A 19,308-nucleotide genomic window follows, 5' to 3' on the forward strand; every position below is an offset into this window, starting at 1 on the left:
GTTTCTAACTCTTCACAAGTTATAGATATTGGGTTTTCCTTTGTATTAAGATTGCCCTGTAAATGTCTGCTAAAGAAAGGGGTGGAATCCTTTATTTTCTTTTCACCAGAACAGTTGAAATTATTTCTTGATTCTAGGAAACTAACTACTTCTTCCCCCATAGGCACATAAATAGTGTTGTTGCTGTAGCGTGTTAATGCATTACCTGATTTAATTAAACTTGTATTATTCTCTCTTTAAATTTCTGGGAGACCTTCAACTATGATTTTTGGTAAAAATGGAAGAATAACTATGGATTCGGTTTCTTGATTATTTGTAATGTTTGATTTCATAATTTCCATTGCAAAAAATGGTTTGTTTTTTGTAAGTTAAATTGATAAAGAATTAAAAAAAAAAAGAGCATCCGCTATCTCTTTACTTCTTGTAGATTCTGCAGAAGGGATACTCCAATCCACACCTGGCTGATTAAAATCTCCAACGAGTAACACTTCTCCCTTCTTTCCCACCTTCAGGATGTCTTTGAGTTCTCTGTCCAGATCTTCTGTTTGAGTCGGAGGCCTGTAGATCACACCAAGAAAAATGGAAGCACCATCTTCTTTTTTTAAGATCATCCATAATGCTTCTCGACCCCACATCCCTTACAATTCAGTTGCTTGAATATTGTTTTGGACATAAAGAGCTACTCCTCCCCCTTTTCTGTCCTTTGACCTTTCTTAACAAATTATAGCCCAAGATGTCTGTATCCCAGTCAAGAGCATTGGTGATCCATGTCTCCATAACAGCAACAATGTCCAAGTCTGCCTCCAACATTATAGCCTACGAGCATTTGTAGTCATAGCTTCCCAATTGCTCTTGTAGTCAGCTTTACTCCTTTTTTTGAACTGATTGTTACTTTTTCTTCCCTCTTCCTGTTTTGCTTGGGGATGACATGCCAAATTAACTGACAGTCTACTGCCACTCCTGCTCCCTAGTTTAAATGCCTGATAATGTATGATCTGAATTTTTCTTTTAGCCTACTCTTTCCTGCCATAGACAGATGTAGGCCATCCTTACCATATAATCTTTTATTGCTCCATACATGGCCCCAGCATCAAATTCATAATCACTTTCCTTACACCAGGTTTTGGGCCAGTCATTGAAATTATTTATATGGGCAACCTTTCTTTTCCCTTTCCATGAACAGGTAATACTTCTGAAAAGGCGATAGTCTTTGCCATGTTTCTAATCTTCATCCCCTGATTTTTTTTAAATCTTTCTGTACTTTGTGGACATCATTTCTAGCAAGGTCATTGGTCCCCAGATTGCTGATAACATTGATATCAGAGTTCTTGCTTTCTTCTATAACTAGCCATTAAGCCCGTAACAACGGGCTACATTAAAAACATTTTTTTTCGGTCCATTTCCTTCCCCCTCATTCTCCCTCCCACCTCCACCTCCCCTCTCATTCTCCCTTTCCCCTTCCCCTCATTCTCGCTTCCCCCTTCCCCCTCATTCTCCCTCCCCTCCCCCATTCTCCCTTCCACTTCCCCCTCCCCCATTCTCCCTCCCACCTCTCCCTTCCACTTCTATTCTCACCTCACTCTCTCTTCCCTCCCCCTCCCCTCAGTCACTCCCCTCCTCTCCCAGCTCATTCACAACCCCTTCGGATGGTGCGCGCGCCGCCACTACAAATCCTGGTCCTCGCCGCCGCCGGTCCTAGTCCTCGCCGCCGCCAGTCCGGGTCCTTGCCGCTGCCGCTACGGGTTCTCCCAGCGCCATTTTTTTAAATAGGCCAACTCTGTCCGACGTGCTCGCATGCGCGGTAGAGCTGCTCTCTACTGCGCATTTGCGGCACGTCGGTCCCATCCCATTTATATGGTAGATTGCATTGACTATCTGCTTTGCATTTCTATTAGCTAAGGATCCTGGAAGGCATTTAGCTGTTGTCCCCATCAAAATGAATTCTCAGATTGGTTCCTTTGATGGCTGAATGTCCCAGCATAAATAGCTTTCTTTTGACTTTTGATCATGTTGAAGGGTTTCTGGGTTCATTAGGTGACTACTTCCCTTTCAGATATCACTTCATATTTTATTGCTGGGGCTTCTTCATTTTCCAGTGCAAAAAATGCAGGATGCAAGGGTAACAGCAGGAAGAGTGGGTGTGACCATCACAGGCCTTATTCTGCCAAAGCCCACTATAATCAAATTATTCCTGGGATTATGAATCCTGGATGTCTGACTTCTCTGTGGGAGTGAGGGCGGATACACAGGATGCTTCAAAGTTGGGGGAAACTGGGTGTCTCAGTCACAGGTCTTGTTCAACCAGAGCCCACTATAAGTCATTTATATCTGGGTTTCTGAATCCTCATAGTTGGGAGAGATATTCTGGATGCTGCAAGGAAGGGAAGGTTATTTGAATCTTGGATAATTTCTTTCAGGTGCAAAACCACAATATCTGACAATAAGCACTTGAAGTGCACAAAGAGGCTAGCTCCTTGTGGTGCTTCTTCATATGTACAACAAAGATGCATGGTACCTCTGGTGTTCCACCAGGATCTTTAGATACTGGGAGTCCATTCCATTCATTCACTTTCCATGAAGAAATATTTTCTTATGTTGCTCTTATATCTAATTCCTTGGAGCTTCATACCATATCCCATTTTAGAGCATTCTTTTCTCTAAAAGATTGTTTTGACAACTTTGAAATGTTTGACTATTTCTATCACATCACCCTTCTGTTTCCTGTCAGAATATACATATTTAGGTCCTTAAGTCTAATATACCTTTTGATGCAGACACTGTATTGTTTTGGTAGTCTTTCTCTGGACTGCCTCCAACCTATCCTTTTGGAATTATGGCCTCTAAAAATGGATACTGTGTTCTAGGTGTAAGCATTTCATGCACTATTATAATCTATACTCCCTTCCTAGTTGAAAATTAGATTCCATAACTGGTCTGCCAGATTGGAGTTACCCATTTATGCCCTTTTCTAAAATACAGGGAGTCCTGAACTTATAATTGTGATGAAGAGTGTCCTGAAAAGCACAATAGTGATTGAGATTACAAACGCAGTCTATATATACTCACCTTACATTCTCCCTGCACATCTGTATATACAAAATACATACTATGGTGCATGTTGAGTACACATCAATTCTACATACAAACTTTACATTTAACAATTTTTGAAAACCAAGGTAATGAAAAAAATAGAAAGTACTTATCCTAGCAGATCCTCCTCCCTGCCTGGGGTCTCCTCATTGACCCAATATTGATCCAGGAGGGCCAGCTGTAGAAAGCAGGACTAGTATCCCTCATGGTTCTGTGGAGGCTCTGCTCTGCTGCTTCCATGTCTTTGGTCAATTAAATGGTGTGAAAGATATGATTAGAGTGTCTTGAGAGGCCCATATAAGACCCTAAAGGCAGCAAACAGGAATTCAAAGGGCATTTATCCACTTAATGACATTTTCTACAGATAATGGATTGCAGTGAAGGGCAGCCTATATAAGACATCTAAGAAATATGACATCTGCTATGACTTCTGATATGATTTGGTGCAGCTAAATTGAGAAGAAGGGACTGAGAGTATTTGGTTAGGTTTTGCTTGATCAGACCTCAACTCTGATCTGTGGATACTTTGTCCTGCAAATTAGTTGTCTTGCTTTCTGATTGTTTATGTAGCTGCCAGTTGTCAGTCTTGCTTTCTGATTGTTCAGGAGGCTGCCAGTTGCCAGTCACCAATAATTATCTGTAAAATAAGACATTCAGAATCTGTAGTAATACATTGTCTTGGCTGCCAGTGACCACCGTGTGAGACAGTGGCCATGGCCAGAGGCCGACTTGAGCTGTATTGGGTTCAAGCTGCCTCAGACTCTCACTAACGATGCTATGTGTCTTATACAACTATCCTCACAAGGGTCTTAATTTATATACATTTCCATTTCATCCTTCTTGTCCCCTCGTCAAAATCACGTGAATTGAATTCTTCCTCTAGTAAAGAGAAAAGGTAGCCCTTAGTGCCACTCTTTTATCAGCAGGGATTGCCACAACAGAGGCAAGTTTCACTCCCTCTGACACTCAATTGTATCTCCTCTGGCCCCATCAGATAGGAGACTTGAATTTGAATATCTTGTGTCACAGTATTGTGGCTTTACTGTGGGGTCAGTGCTGGATATAGTAAAACTGAAATTACAGCAATTTCTAGTTACCCAAATCTACCCTCATAATATTACTATCTGGAAGCTGTGTGATGGGTTCTTAAATGAGACGGTAGTCTTAATCCAGTTTACAATGGACCATTATCGTTATCACTAAAATTGCAATGATTTGATCCGCATGAATAGGGTAGTGTATAGAAGCTTGCATTTCCCGAGCCACGCTGTACCTGCGCTATAGATCCTGTAAATGTGAGCATTTAGTTGAGCTGAAAACGAAATACTTTATTTTCTTTGTCATGAACCACATGTATCTGAAAGTATGTATTCTATTCCTAACTGTGTTCAGTTTCACTGTTATGCTTCAATGTTATACAAGGCTGCCAGGCCTGAGAAACCTAGGAAGCACTACTTCCATTGACTTCTTTTTTTTTTTCCCCCCCCCAGAATCTGATGGACTTGTCTGTGATAAGTGCAATACTGGATACCATGGCCCAAACTGTGATCAGTGTGACTCTGGGTATTATTTACATGATACCATTTGTGTGAAGTGTGATTGCAATGGAAATGTAGACCCAGCAAACTATCCAAAAATGTGTAACCCAATGACAGGCCAGTGTCTGAACTGCACTCGAAATACTACTGGCCATCACTGTGAGAAATGTCAAGAAGGCTACAGTAGGGACCCAACAGGAAACAACTGCACCAAGACAGGTAACATTAATAATCTATAATCCACAGAGGCATTGGTGGTTTCAAAGAAAACAAAACTTAAAGTAGGTATGTATAAATAATTGTAAGATAAACAATGTTCTTTTTCTCATTGGTTGGCCATTTCAGTTTAACAGTCTTGATTGCTTAAAAAGTTAATCAACTTGGATAAATGAAATGAAACAAACTGACCACTGTCAGTCAAGATCCTGGGCTTGTTGGGCCTTGGTCTATTCCAGCATGTCATATCTTAGCTGGTATGGTTTCCATTTGCCTTATAAAGACCTTTAAAGAAAGTTTACAAATTGTACTGTCTGATAGTATTGACCGTAACAGACTAGTGTCAAACTTGTTCAGAGGTCATGGCTACTGTCTGGTTAAGCTTTAGCTCATACCAGGTAGATAGTAACTATCATTAAATGTCATATCCATCAGGCATGCTGTTTAAAAAAACAAAACAAAACAACCCAAAAACAAAAAAAAAACTCATTTTGGAGAGACTTTTGGCAGAGAGTGTGTTAAGCAGAGAAAGACAAGACAGAGATCCTTCAAATCCAACCAATTTCTGATTGTTTATTATATATTTTATTTATTAGTTTTTGTATACCAGCATTCATGTAAAAACATATCATGTCGTTTTACATCCCAGGGCAGACATCAATAAACACATTTGCATTTTTAAAATAAACTATTTAAAATCTAAATACATATTATCAGCTTTTCTTAAAAATATCTAAAATAAAAACTAAAAAAGCTATGCTTCAAAATAAAATCCTAAAATCATAAGAAACTATAGCAATAAAAATAAACACAATCTGAGTCAACTGTTGTTAAATGCTTGGTTGAAAAGCAATGTTTTGATTCCTTTCTTAAAGACTTTGATGTTAGTTTCCATCCTCAAGTGCGGTGGTAGGGAGTTCCATAAGTTGGGTCCAGCAATGGATAACGCTCTTTCTCAGTGTTCATATGGGCGGATTTCAGTGTCTGAATCGGTAGTAGATCAGTATTAGCGGATCTCGTTATTCGTGCTGGTATGTGAAAATGTAGGGGCTGCATTGAGCCATTCAACCTTGTCATTGTAAAGGGATTTGTGAATTAGGGAAAGTGCTTTGTGCTGAAATCTATAGCGAATAGGGAGCCAGTGAAGCTCTTCTAATACGGGAGTGATATGGTCAAGGCCAAAGTCTAGCAGCAGAATTCTGCAAGAGCTGCAACAGTCGTATGGCACTGGTAGGTAGGCCCAGAAGAAGTGTATTACAATAGTCCAATTTAGTAAAAATAAGAGCTTGTAAAACCGTCCTAAAATGTTTTAATCTCTTTAAAATATTCAGCTTAAAATATCCATCTCTAACTATACTGTTGATCCATTTTTTGAGACTCACTTCGCAATCTAGTATCATCCCTAGATCTCTAACATCAAAAGCGATAGGATAGGCTTTTGCAGCTTCCTGTACTTCAAGTTCTTTCAGTGGACTTAATTTTGGGCAGATGTATAGGATTTCTGTTTTTTTGTCGTTGAGCGAGAGACTCATTTCAATTAATACTTTTTTAATGGCAACTAAATAGATGTCCCAAAGTTTTAAAGTAGAGGCTACAGAGTTTTCAATAAGTAATAAAATCTGCACATCATCAGCATAGATAAAATAAGTAAGATTAAGACCAGATATAAGCTTGCAAAGTGGAAACATATAAATATTAAAAAGAGTAGCGGAAAGCGAGGATCCCTGAGGTACACCATGAGGAAGATTAAAATGATCAGATTCAACATTGTTTAACCTAATTTTGTATGACCTATTTTCCAAATAGGATTTGAACCAGCATAACGTAATTTCTTGTAGGCCTATTTCTTTCAGTCTGTCTAAGGTTGAATGATTCACCATGTCAAACGCTGAAGAAATGTCCAACATCATCAGAAAATAAGTTTGTCCATTATCTGTACCTCTCAGAATGGTATCATTTAAGGCAAGAGAGATGAGATGAGACAAAGTAGATACAGATGAATAGAAAGGGAAAGGAACAGAGAGAGTTCATGAAAGAGACAGAGGGCTACATGTTTCAGTTTTTTGAGCTGTTATATTGTGGTTTGCACCACAATATGCTTTCTCTGGCTTGACAAATGAAAAGAACAGCTGGGTGAACCTTACAAGACTTGAGCCCAGTACCCAGCTAAAGAATATGTAGCAGCAGGATAAATCACACGATTCAGTTTAGAAAGAGGTTTAGTTTTTCTATCAAACATGGGCACATCATGCATATATTTCTCTTTGGAAAACTAGTTGTGAGGCAGTGTTGCTAGTGTTACCCTATTTACTTTGTGCAGGACCAAGCTAGATGCCTGGTCCATCTTAAATTCCTTAAAGAGAGTATGCTCTATGGGCGGGATCCTGCGGAGCAGATGGGTGGGGCTCAGAAGGCGTAATCAGAGACTAGGGAATAAGAGCTGGGATCCAGGTGGAGATAACTAGACCAAGCCCAGGTCTCCAGGAGGTGGCAGCTCCTGTAAGGTAACATTATCCAAACACCTGAGCTGAGACAAAGCAGTACAGACTGTGAGTAGAGAGAGTACACTGTCTGAAGATAAAGGCAGTCTACTATGGTGTATATGACTCAAGCTGTGCATAAAAGATTGTTTTAAGAAAAGATGGAGTCAGACCAGTTTTGTTTTCAGGCCTGTGGGAATCACCACTTGTTCCCATATATTGTGTGAGAAGTGAGATTTTTTTCTAAGCTTTGCACAGAAGAAAAACCAGCCTCCAAGAAAATGTCTGGAGTACAGAAAGTTGCAAAGATGACCTGTGGTTCGAAACGTAGTACAGAACATAGGGTGCCTGTAGTTCTAAAACAAAGTACAGAGTGCAAGGATGTACAGAGCAAGGTAGGTTGTGAAAGGGTGTGGCTCAGAAGCTGCACTGAAGAAAAAAAGTTTTTAAAAGTTGCAAGGACAGCTAGGAAGTGGTAGGTTTGTGCCAGCTAATGGGAGAAGCAAGTCTGTGGAGGTAGGTAGGGATTAAAAGTAATTTAGTTATTGTTGGATATGCAGGGGTGTTTTGGGGGTTTGTTTTTTTAGCCTGGAAAAAAGAGGAAGGAACACTGGTGCAGCAGTGCTGTGTTAAACAGGGTGTGGCCCTGGAAAAGCTGCTAGAGTGGGCTGTGAATGGAAACGGTGGGGCCCTCTTCCAGCAAGTAAGCCACTCTGCAGGGAAGGTGTACAGCCACGAGAAAATCTGGAGTAGAGCAGTCAAGGTACTGAATGCAGTAGGCTGAGAGCATGATTGAAGGAAGCTGGCAAGCACTGATCAAAAATCTCCAGGAAGGAGATAGGAAGTTACAAGAGAGGTTTGCAAAGAGTCAGTGGGCCTGGGCTGAGCAAAAACAGAACCAGGAAGCACACTGGGCCATGGTCAGCTTCTATTTGGAGTGGAGCCTCTTGGTTTTGTCAAGAAGTGGCAACACAGAGTACCTGGGAGGGGGCAATACAGAGTGGCCAGCCCTCCCCATTGACAGCATCATCGGGAGGAGAAACACCATTCCGCATTCCTCCATCCAGAGTTATGCCTCAGCCATCGATGCCTATACGATGACCTCGCCATCATCTGAGCAGCTGTCGAAAAAGCCCCGTCCAGGAAAGGCATTGACCATTCCTGCGACTGGGTCTCCGAGGCAACCCTCACCCGATCGGGGATCGGGAGCTGTGACTCCACTTGTAATGGTGGTCCCTCCGGCTATGCCTCTGCCGCCTCCTTCTGTTCCAGAGCCGGGGCTGTTTGCTCCAGGTCTCCGAGAAGAACTGGACTGGATGGTCCAGGAGGCCATCGACAAGGCGATGCAACGTCTTCAGGTTCCTCCCACACTGACACCGGCACCAACTGTGGAACCGATCATCGACCCGATTCCGGCAGCGCTGGCACCGCTGCTATCCAGGATGGAAGCCCTAATGGCCGCTTTTCCATCGATGGATCCCAGGTCTCCGATGGCTCCGATGCCCTCCCCATTGACAGCATCATCGGGAGGAGAAAAACCGTTCCGCATTCCTCCATCCAGAGTTATGCCTCAGCCATCGATGCCTATACGTCCCTTGCCACCGATCCAACCATCAGTGCCGATACGTCCATCGGCACCACCGAGCCATCCATCAATGCCCTCGATGCCTGTACCGATACCTTCGATGCCATCGTCGGTGCCTCCGATAATTCCTCAGATTCCTTCAGAGCCCAGAACTGGACCTTCAGGTATCCAACCACCCTGTCCCCCTCTAATTCCTAGAGGAAAAGGTGTTGACCCTTATGATACCTGGGGTGATGATACCTCATCAGACATCGATGACTTATCTTCACCACCTTCACCCACTGAGAGTAGAAAGCGTTCTCCTCCAGAGGACCTCTCATTTATAAATTTTGTGAAGGAAATGGCTGAATTGGTTCCTTTTCAATTGCAGACAGAACAGGATGATAGGCATCAGATGATGGAGTTACTCCAATTCCTGGATGCCCCCAAGGTAATAACATCTATTCCTGTTCATCAGGTTCTTCTTGATCTTCTCAAGAAGAACTGGGAAAATCCAGGAAAAATTGCTCCAGTACACAGAAAAGCTGACACTACTTATTTAGTACAGTCAGCCCCAGGATTTCAAAAGTCACAGCTTGATCACCACTCCATCGTGGTAGAGTCTGCACAAAAGAGAGCAAAGAGGTCAAAACCTCACTCATCTACCCATCCTGGTAAGGAATTCCTGGACAACATTGGACGCAGAGTATTCGTAGGGGCCATGCTCATCTCCGGAATTGCTGCCTATCAGTTTATATGACCCAATATAACAGGGCCATATTTAAGCAGATACAGGATTTCTCAGACTCCTGCCTCAGCAATTCCAAGGCAAGCATGAGATCAGAATTGCCTCAGCAATTCCAGGCAAGCATGAGATCAGAAAATCTTATGACATTTTCGACACCTCTACCAGAGTGTCTGCAGCTGATATTTCAGCAAGATGGTGGGCCTGGCTCAAGTCATCTGACCTTCGCCCAGACGTGCAAGACCGGTTGTCCAACCTGCCCTGTGTAGGAGATAATCTGTTCGGCAAACAGATCCAACGGACGGTGGCTGAACTAAAAGACCATCATGAGACCCTAAAACAGCTCTCTTCAATGCCTTCCGACTTTTCTCTTCAAAGCAGCCCTTTAGAAAGGACTCCAAGAAGTCGTTCTACCGTCCACGAAAGTCCTACCCACCACCAGCCAGAACCCGTGCTAAGAGACCTTATCAGAAACCTCAGTCTCGCCAAACCCAAAAACAAAAACCACGAGCAGCTCCCCAGCCAGGGCCTGCTTCCGGTTTTTTACTTCCGCTTGGAGAGCAGCAGCCAGATTCCACTGTCGCACATACCAGTGGGAGGTAGACTGTGCCACTTCCACAACATGTGGCATTCAGTCACAACCCGACCAATGGGTATTGGCAATCATTGCTCAGGGTTACCATCTGAACTTTCTCGCCCTGCCACCGGACTCCCCACCTCTGCAGATATGGAGAACGTCCGACCACTCCATTCTTCTGGATCAAGAGGTCGCCCTCCTTCTCCACTCAAGAGCAATAGAACCCGTTCCATACTCCCAGCAAGGCCTAGGGTTCTATTTCCGGTACTTCCTAATCCCCAAAAAATAGGGAGGCGTCCGTCCTAGTCTAAATCTAAGGGCCCTCAACAAGTACCTCCAGAGAGAAAAGTTCAAGATGGTCACCTTGGGCTCGCTTCTAACTCTTCTACAAAGAGGAGACTGGCTCTGCTCTCTGGACTTCCAGGATGCATATACCCACATTGCGATAAGTCCAGCTCATTGCAAATACCTGAGATTCCTAGTAGGCCTCAAGCAGTATCAATACCGAGTGCTTCCATTTGGCCTAGCGTCTGCTCCACGAATCTTTCCAAAATGCCTCGTAGTCGTTGCAGCATTCCTCAGGACACAGTGTTCACATCTACCCCTATCTGGACGACTGGTTAATCAGGGCTCCCACTCAGCAAGCTGCTCTGTCGTCCCTCAATCTAACCTTATACACTCTAATTTCGTTAGGGTTTCTCGTCAATTATGACAAATCCTACTTAGTCCCATCTCAAACCTTATCGTTCATTGGGGCAGACTTGGACTCCTTACAGGCAAAGGCTTTCCTGCCTCAGCAACGAGCACTGACCATCGTGTCTCTTGCTCACCAACTGCAGTCTCAGCATGCTGCGACTGCACGCCAATTTCTCGTCCTCCTGGGACATATGGCGTCCTCAGTCCATGTCACACCAATAGCCCGCTTGGCCATGAGGTTCATGCACTGGAATCTCAGGTCTCAATGGACTCAATGTATTAAGCCTCTGTCGACCATTGTCCACATCACCGACTCCCTCCGTCTGTCCCTCACCTGGTAGAAAAATCAGAACAATCTCCTCCAGGGATTGCCCTTCCAGGTTCCACATCCTCAAATCATTCTCACCACCGATGCTTCCAACCTCGGGTGGTGCCTTTCTATAAGATTTGACAAAAACGTATTGTAAAATTTACCATAAATCTCATATTCCCTCAGTCAGTTGACCAAAAAAGAAATCAACTATCAAAAGCAGTAGAGAAATCTAATGCTAGCATTTTCTCCCACCACCATTATCCAAAACATGAAACAGATCATCCATCAAAGCAATCAGTACTCCTTGAACCCCGAGAGATAATCGTTTAAAACATCAGCAGAGGACAAACAGCCCACCAACTGAAGTGTGACTACTTTCTCTAAAATCTTACAAAGAGCAATTAGCCATATATCCAGGACTGGATTTAAGATTTTGGCGCCCATAGGCAAAGTGCCACAGTGATGCTTTTTTAAAGCTGTTCGGTACATTGCCCTGAAGCAAGCGGAAACAGCCATCTCTTTGGCCTGGATATTTGGTGCCTTCAAAATTGACACCCTAGCCAGTTTCCTATACCTAAATCAGAGCCTGTATACACTCATGATGATCTTTATTTCAAAAGAGGTCTAACATTTACTGCCTTAAAAGGTTTTGGGAAAAATCTCTATCTAATGAAACACTGATCAGCCTTACTAGTCTCTTCAATAAAGAGCCATTGGCTCTTTTCAGAAAAATAGATGGACAGGGATCAAGCTTACAATGAATGAATTGTAATAACCCTAAAACCAATCAAAGAGGAAGCATCCATCAGACTGAAGTTATCTGATTCACCCAAATATAATCTCAGCCCTAGCATTATTCTCACAAATTGTGGGGGTCTCATTGAATGAAACCAGAGAATTATCACCTTCAATTAATACATTCTACTCTTTCCTAATCCCTAGAATTTTGGATTGAAAATGGTATGCAAACTCATTACAGAGAACTGATGAAAATACTAATTTAGAATAGAACCATCCAATTAAAATTTGAAAACCATTCTCTGTCTATTAGTTGACCAAGTTTATTTAATTCCAGAGATAATTTTTACTAACTTAATAGCCTGAAAACACTTGATTGAGTGTAATTTTTAATCTAGCAGAGTCAGATCTGGTCTTCTTCCAGTGGTGCTATGATCCTGTTTCAAGATTCTCTGTTCCTCTGAGAACAAAGGTGCAGGCCAGTTCCCATCTCTAATATTAGAGTGCTGATGAAATAAGGTGCACTGGGCAGAAAGCATAATTTAAACCACAATTGATTATACAAACTTTACTCTCCATGCGGCAAATGTTTTTCAGTACAAAATATATATTTAAAACTATGCTTACTGTTTAGCGCCCTCTCATGGAAATCCCATGCTAATAAGTCATTAGCTATTATTCCTATAGTACAAAGAAGTGCACTGACTTAACCCTTGCTGTCTTAATTCTAGAAATATATAACTCCTGATCAGAGGTGAAGTAAAACTAGCTCTAATGGGAGTAACATTTAAACTGCAAATTTATGCTAGGAAAATCATGTGTATGCACAAAAGATGTTTTCTGCAAGGATAAGCAAGATGGCAGTCCTGTCGCATGGGTGATATCATCCGATGGATCTCGGCATGGAAAATTTGTCAAAGTTTCTAGAACTTTGACTGAGCCTCTCTGGCATGCTCACACACGCAATATACCATGCATCCATGCCAGGCCCCCTCAGTCTTTTTTCTTTTCCGCAGATCCTCTCTACAAACGTTTTTCAAACTGTTGTTTTTCTCTCTTCACATGTATCTTTTGTGGGATTGCACAGCTGACATGGGTGGTTCCTCTTATTTCTCTCCTTATTGTCTTTAGTCAGGATTATTGACATTTTTGGGTAAGATTTTTTCACAGTCGATCCCTGAGGTGGCAGCACTCTCTGTACCCGCCAACCATCAAGTGCCACCGCCATTGATTTAGATATCGCACCCCTTTTGTTTCATGCCAACATGTTTGCATCCAGTTTCAAGCAGTGCCCTCAGTGTACAAGGACCAAGTCTATCACGGACACTATGATAGATGTGTCCTCTGTCTGAGGGTATTGCATGACGTCCAGGGTTGTAGCAAGTATGCCCAGATGACTCCTAAAAGACATAAGATCTGGCTTGACAAGATGGACCATAGATATCTCCATCTAGGGACCACCTATGGACACCAAGCCATCAACATTGGCATGGCCATCAGTTCCATTAATGCTGATGGCTGCCAGAGATGCCAAAGACAGACGATGGTCTACCTCTCCCAGTTGAAGACACCTGTTTCATAATCTTTGGCCTTGGCACCGAGGAAGGACCAATCCAGGCATCAAGGGAAGCCGAAGAAGCATCAGCATTAGTCCCTGACAATGCACAGTGTTGGGCACTGGGATGCACCAGCTCCTGCTGTGATGCCCTCGAAGCTTCCCCATGGTGAGTGCCAGTACTCCCTCAAAACCTGGGGTTCACCATGGTCTCCACCAGTCTCAATGCCCACCATTGATCCTCCTGACTGTTCCGAAGAGGATCTGATCTCATCTCCTGGGTCCAAGTCTGTCTTGGTATTGACGCTCTTCGAGGAGAAGTTGGAGAGATGTGGAGAAGGAAGTGCAAGGCCTCAGCATCTGAGTACAGAGGCTGTAATCGTCCCTCCTCGAGCTACTGTTGGAATCCCTGCAAGCGCTCATCGGCGTGTTACCAACACAGCTCATGTCTGTACCCAAAGCAACATCAATACCCTGTGGGGCATCTATAGTGCCCCCGGCCAGTCCGGTGTCTGTTGAGAGAACCTTGGAGAAGGAAGCTCCCCCAGTGAAAGGGACAGCACCAGGGTCTGAACCCCCACAGCCAGCTGAGTCTGTTCCCATACCGCTGGCTAGAGGCTGAGCGCCCAGGGCCCCGTCCCTTGCATACAGCAGTGAGGGCAAAGGCCCTTATGACCCTTGGGGGGGGGGAGGGGGAAGACAGATCTTCCAGAAAACCTTTCCTTTACAGGGTTTTGTCAAGGTGATGGCAGAGGCCATTCCTTTTCAGTTGCAGACTGAAGGGGATACTTGGCACAAAATGCTGGATATCCTTCAGTACATGGAACCTCCCAAGGATATCGTGGCAGTCCCAGTACACGAAATCTTGTAGAGTTAGTTGAGAATGTGGGAACACCCCATCTGTTTCTCTATTAACAGGAAGGTGGATGTGATTTATCTCGTCCAGAAGGCTGTCAGATCCAATAAGCACCAGCTGGTGGTTGAATCTGCTCTCAAGAAGGCCAAGGACACTCTGACCCATTCCTCGACAGCCCCAGGGAAGGATCGGAGAGCCATGGATGCGCTTGGGAGAAAGGTGTTTGAGGGTGCTATGCTCATTGCCTGTGTAGCAGCCTACCAGCTCTATATGGGGCCGTATATACGGGACATCCTGAAGCAGGTGCAGGAGATGGCTGAGCAGCTGTCTCAACAGCAGCAGGACACTCTTTAGGTCCTTATGCTGGTGCATAAGGGCCTGGAGTGTGGAAAACATGGGGTCAAGTTGACCTACAATGTTTTCTAAATAGCATCGAGGGTCTCTGTCACAGGGATTAGGGCCCATATACTTGCCTGGCTGCAGGCCTCTGATCTCCATCGGAAAGTACAGGAGTGACTCGCTGACATTCCATGTACTGGAGAGAATTTCTTTGGGGATAAAAGTGAAGGATGCAGATGGACTACCATGCAGCTTTCCAGCACCTCTCCACTGGCACCCAGGACCCATCCTCTGCTAGGAGGTCCTCGAGATCTGGCCACAGGAAGTTTTTCTTCCACCCAAGGAGATAGTATCCTCCTCCTCCTCGACCCCATTAGCAGGCCCCTCATAGCCATCCAGGGCAACAGAGGGCCCCAAAGCCCCAGCCAGCACCATAGTCAACTCCGTGGATGGGGTTTTGACTGGACTGCAGGGAGCATGGCCAAGTTTGCCAGGACAATGGACCCTCTGGTCAGGGGCAGGCTAGAGTGTTACGCGAACCAGTGGCCCAATGAAATCTCGGACTAGAGGGTTCTAGCCATCATCTGCGGAGAGTACAGATTAAATCTATTGAGTACCCCATCAATTACCCTGAGCCCTTTTTAGGGACTGGTATAGCATCAGGAAGTTTCTCACGGAGTTCTCCTCCCTCTTCATGGCCTTTTCCACCAGGGCAGAAAGATGGGGATTTTATTCCCAGTACTTCCTGATTCCAAAGAAAACAAAGGTACTCCATTCTATCCTAGACCTGAGGGCCTTGAACAAGTTTCTGAAAAAGGAAAAGTTCAAGATGGTTTCCCTAGGCACCTTGATCCCCTTCTTGCAAAAAGCTGTGCTTCCTCTATCTCAAGAACTCGCATCAAGACCTTTCCAGATCACCGGAAATGTCTCCGAATTGTGGTGGAAAAACAGCACTTCCAGTGCCGCGGTCTGCTGTTTGGGTATGCGTCAGCCTCGTGTGTCTTCACAAAATGCTTAGCTGAAGTGGTGGCGCACCTTCATAATTTGGGACTCCATGTTTTCCCATGTCTAAACGATTGGCCAGGCAAGAGAACCTCTCAGGCAGGGGTCATGGAGTTCATGCACGTGACCATCTGGGTGCTGGAATCACTAGGGTTTATCATAAACTACTCCATCCCATCTCAGCCCATCACCAAAATTGAACTTCACTGGAGCCCTGCTAGAAGCGGCTCAGGCCAAGACTTTCCTGCCCTGGCAACAGACCTTCAATCTGACTGTCATTGCAGCAGAGACTCAAACAAGCAGCAAGTTTCAGTGTGGACATGTTGACTGTTGGGTCACATAGCCACATCAGTACACATTATTCCCTTGACACATCTGCACATGTGAAGAGCTCAATGGACCCTAAGGTCCCAGTGGCGACAAGCCACACAGGATCTTATAGGACTGCATCAGCATCACCCTGTCCCTCTGGGACACTTTTCATTGTGGCAGGTAAATTCCAATCTGGAACGTGGGATATCCTTCCAAAGTCCAAGGGGTCAGATTGTACTGAAGATGGATGCATCCAATCTAGGCTGGGGGGTTAATGTCTATAGTCTCCACACCCAGGGTCTATGGTCTGTCTTGGAACATCTGTTTCAAATCATTTTCCTGGAACTTTGGGCAATCGCGTACGCTCTAAGGGTTTTCAGAGATTGGCTATACAGTAAAATTGTGCTGAGTCAGACAACTAGGTGTCAATATTGAATGTCAACAAGCAGGGAGGTATAGAACCATACCTCCTGTCTTAGAAGATGGTCCGTCCAGATAGGGTCATGGGCCCTCTCTCAGGAGATGGTACTCAAGGCCATGTATCTGGCTGGAACAGAGTATGCAATTGTGGATGGACCCCCACGAATGGTCTGTGGACCAAGGGGTGGCGAATTGGATTTTCCAGCTGTGGGGAACGTGCCTGTAGAAAGGATTGCAGACCTTGAAAAAATTCCACCCAAGAGAAGGCAGAAGTGTCCATAACAAAACCAGTTGTCGTTAGTCTGGCATCCACTGAGTTGTCCTCCCCTGCTCATGAACAGGTTAGGGAAGTTTCGAAACCAGGCGAAACCTCTGGCAATCCCACTCTGGTTCCCTTCCTGTAACCTGCTGGGAAGGGCTGGGCTTAGCAAAATCAGTTGGAGACAACTCGCCCTGAAACTCCAAACAGCACTGACAGAGATTAGAGGGGATCCCAGGCTCTGATGCCTGAATATGGCAAGCAGTGAAAATCGAAAAGCGCTTAGGCGTCTTTGCTACCAGTGCCATAGATAAGGACGTCCAGAAGCAGCACACTCAAAAAGAAGCATTTGACAAATGTACATCCAACAGTGCGTCTGAACTTGGCAAGCCCAGACAGGATGCCCAAAAAATCCGGACGCCCAAGAATAGGATGCATATAATATAGATAGATAGAAAGATAGATACTCCATTGATTACTTGTACTACAAATCCCCAAAAACTGGATGTCCAACTACTCAGCCCAGACGGATGCTCAACCTGGATGCGTAAGCGCAAACCAATGTCAGGTACTGCTTTTGTGGGTGACTTGCACAAAAGAAAGTGTGCGAATGCCACCGCTGACTACCATGCGGTGTCCCAGCAAAGCCTGAGAGTGGGGCATAGCCCAAAGGGCTGCTCAACCCGTCAAAACCACCATGACTCCCCAAATCCTGCATGGAGATGGGAACGAACATCAGATTGGCATGCCGAGTTTCGGAGACCAGCAACAGAAGAGGGGAGAGGAATTCCTAAATCGCTTTTTTTTTTTTTTTAAATTTTTTATTTATCAGTTTTTAAACAATATACACAAAGAATAACTTTGTTTTGAAACATTTTCAAGAAAAATCATATAAACATATAATATATGACTTTAGACCTACTCCTCATATTTTATATCTCAATAAATCTATATAAGCAACTTTGGGGGGGGGGGGGGGGGCGCGTATTTACTATATTTGAGAAGAATTCTAAGTCAACAATCAAAGAAACATTTGACACAGTTCCTGCACAGATTAACTTTCTTTTATTCTACAATGGGAGGAGGTTGGCTTTTACTAACCAGGAATTCTCTCAAGTGATCTGGGTTAAAGAAAACATATACATTATTTACCACACATCTACATGGATAGCGAAGATGGAAACTCACTCCTAGTGCCAACACTTCCGCTCTCATAGTTAAGAAAACTTTTCTCCGCAACTGAGTCGGCCGAGGTAAATCAGGAAATAAACGAATCAGTTGACCTAAATACAATTCTTTCATATTCTTAAAATAAGCTCTCATTATAAGACTAAAGTCCTGTTCCGAATATAATGATATGAACAAAACAGCTCTCTCTATTACTTCTACTTCTGAATTTTCCAAATACTGGGTAAGGTTAGAAAGATCAGGCCTATTCTCTTCTCTTAAAGAAACATTACCAGTTCTTTGAGTTAAAAAACTGATTTTCTTTACTGGAGGTATTTGCTCAGGTGGGATCTTTAAGGCCTCTTGGAGATATTTTTTAAAAGTCACAATAGGTATTTCACCCAAGATCTTGGGAAAATTTAAGAGTCTGATGTTTAAATGTCTAAGGAAATTTTCCACAGCTTCTAAATGCCTTGAGGAAACCAGGGAGTCTCGCACTAGGTTTGTAGATTTGTCCTGTAATTTTTTCACTTCCTGCTTTAGTGCCTCAGTTGCTTGCGTCTGTTCTTGTTGTGCACAAAAGCTGTCCCCAGACACCAAATCCAATTTTCTCCCCAGATTCACTATTTGAGAAGTTTGTTCCTTTATTAGTTTAGACATACCTGCCATCATTCCCCAAAGGGAGTCCATGGAAACAACCTCAGGTTTAATCAAATCCTCTGCCTCCAAGTCATTCAATCCAAACTCTCCTGCTGGGCCACGTTCCTTTCCATCCATAAAGTCACACCTCCAGCTGCTCCTCCTTCTAGGGGATCCAGCGCTCTCAGCAGAGAGGAGGTAGGGAGTTCTTCCGAAACTCCTCTGGTTCTTCCCACAGGCACAGGCATTCCAATGGGATTCTCACCATCTATCGGTGTTGGGGCAGAAGCGGCAGGGTTTGGTGAGGAAGCAATTACAGGTTGCTTAGAATCCGGCGGGCTTAAGGTGATTTCCCCGGGCGATATCGTGGCCTCTCTCCGCAGTCCACCAATGGGGCTCACCGCCGGTTGTATCTGTGGGACGGCTGTGTACTGGGTGATTAAACGCTGCTCCGCCACTTGACCAGAGTCTGCCGGGAAAACCCTGATCTTGCCCTTGCGTTTATGCTGCATAATTGATTCCAAAGACCAAATTATGGTCTAGATATGAATATAAAGAAAACTAGCAAGAAGGGAGCTGCGACAGCACAACCGTCTACATCACCCTTTTTTTTTTTTTTTAATGTAAACTTTTACATGAGCTCAGCCAATCCCAGTCAAGTACAGAGTTGGTCTCTAGCTGCAGTGGGGAGAGGGCTAATGCCTTTAAATATATCCGAAACAAGAATCCTGAGAAGGAGTCTGTTGGACTGTTAGATGACCGAAGGGTTAAAGAGGCTCTTAGGGAAGATAAGGCCATTGCA

At 44.1% G+C, this 19,308-nt stretch overlaps 1 protein-coding gene across 2 annotated transcripts in view; it reads left to right on the forward strand.

Moving 5' to 3' along the window:
* MEGF9 (multiple EGF like domains 9) overlaps nucleotides 1-19,308 on the forward strand; it is a 158,592-nt gene that overhangs the window by 127,160 nt on the left and 12,124 nt on the right. For both annotated transcript variants that reach the window (XM_029614370.1, XM_029614371.1), the window contains exon 5: nucleotides 4,581-4,847. In XM_029614370.1, coding sequence (XP_029470230.1) covers nucleotides 4,581-4,847 — 267 coding nt within the window. The remainder of the gene's footprint in view (nucleotides 1-4,580; nucleotides 4,848-19,308) is intronic.

Source organism: Rhinatrema bivittatum, chromosome 8 (assembly GCF_901001135.1).
Source record: "Rhinatrema bivittatum chromosome 8, aRhiBiv1.1, whole genome shotgun sequence".
Classification (NCBI taxonomy): Eukaryota; Metazoa; Chordata; class Amphibia; order Gymnophiona; family Rhinatrematidae; genus Rhinatrema; species Rhinatrema bivittatum.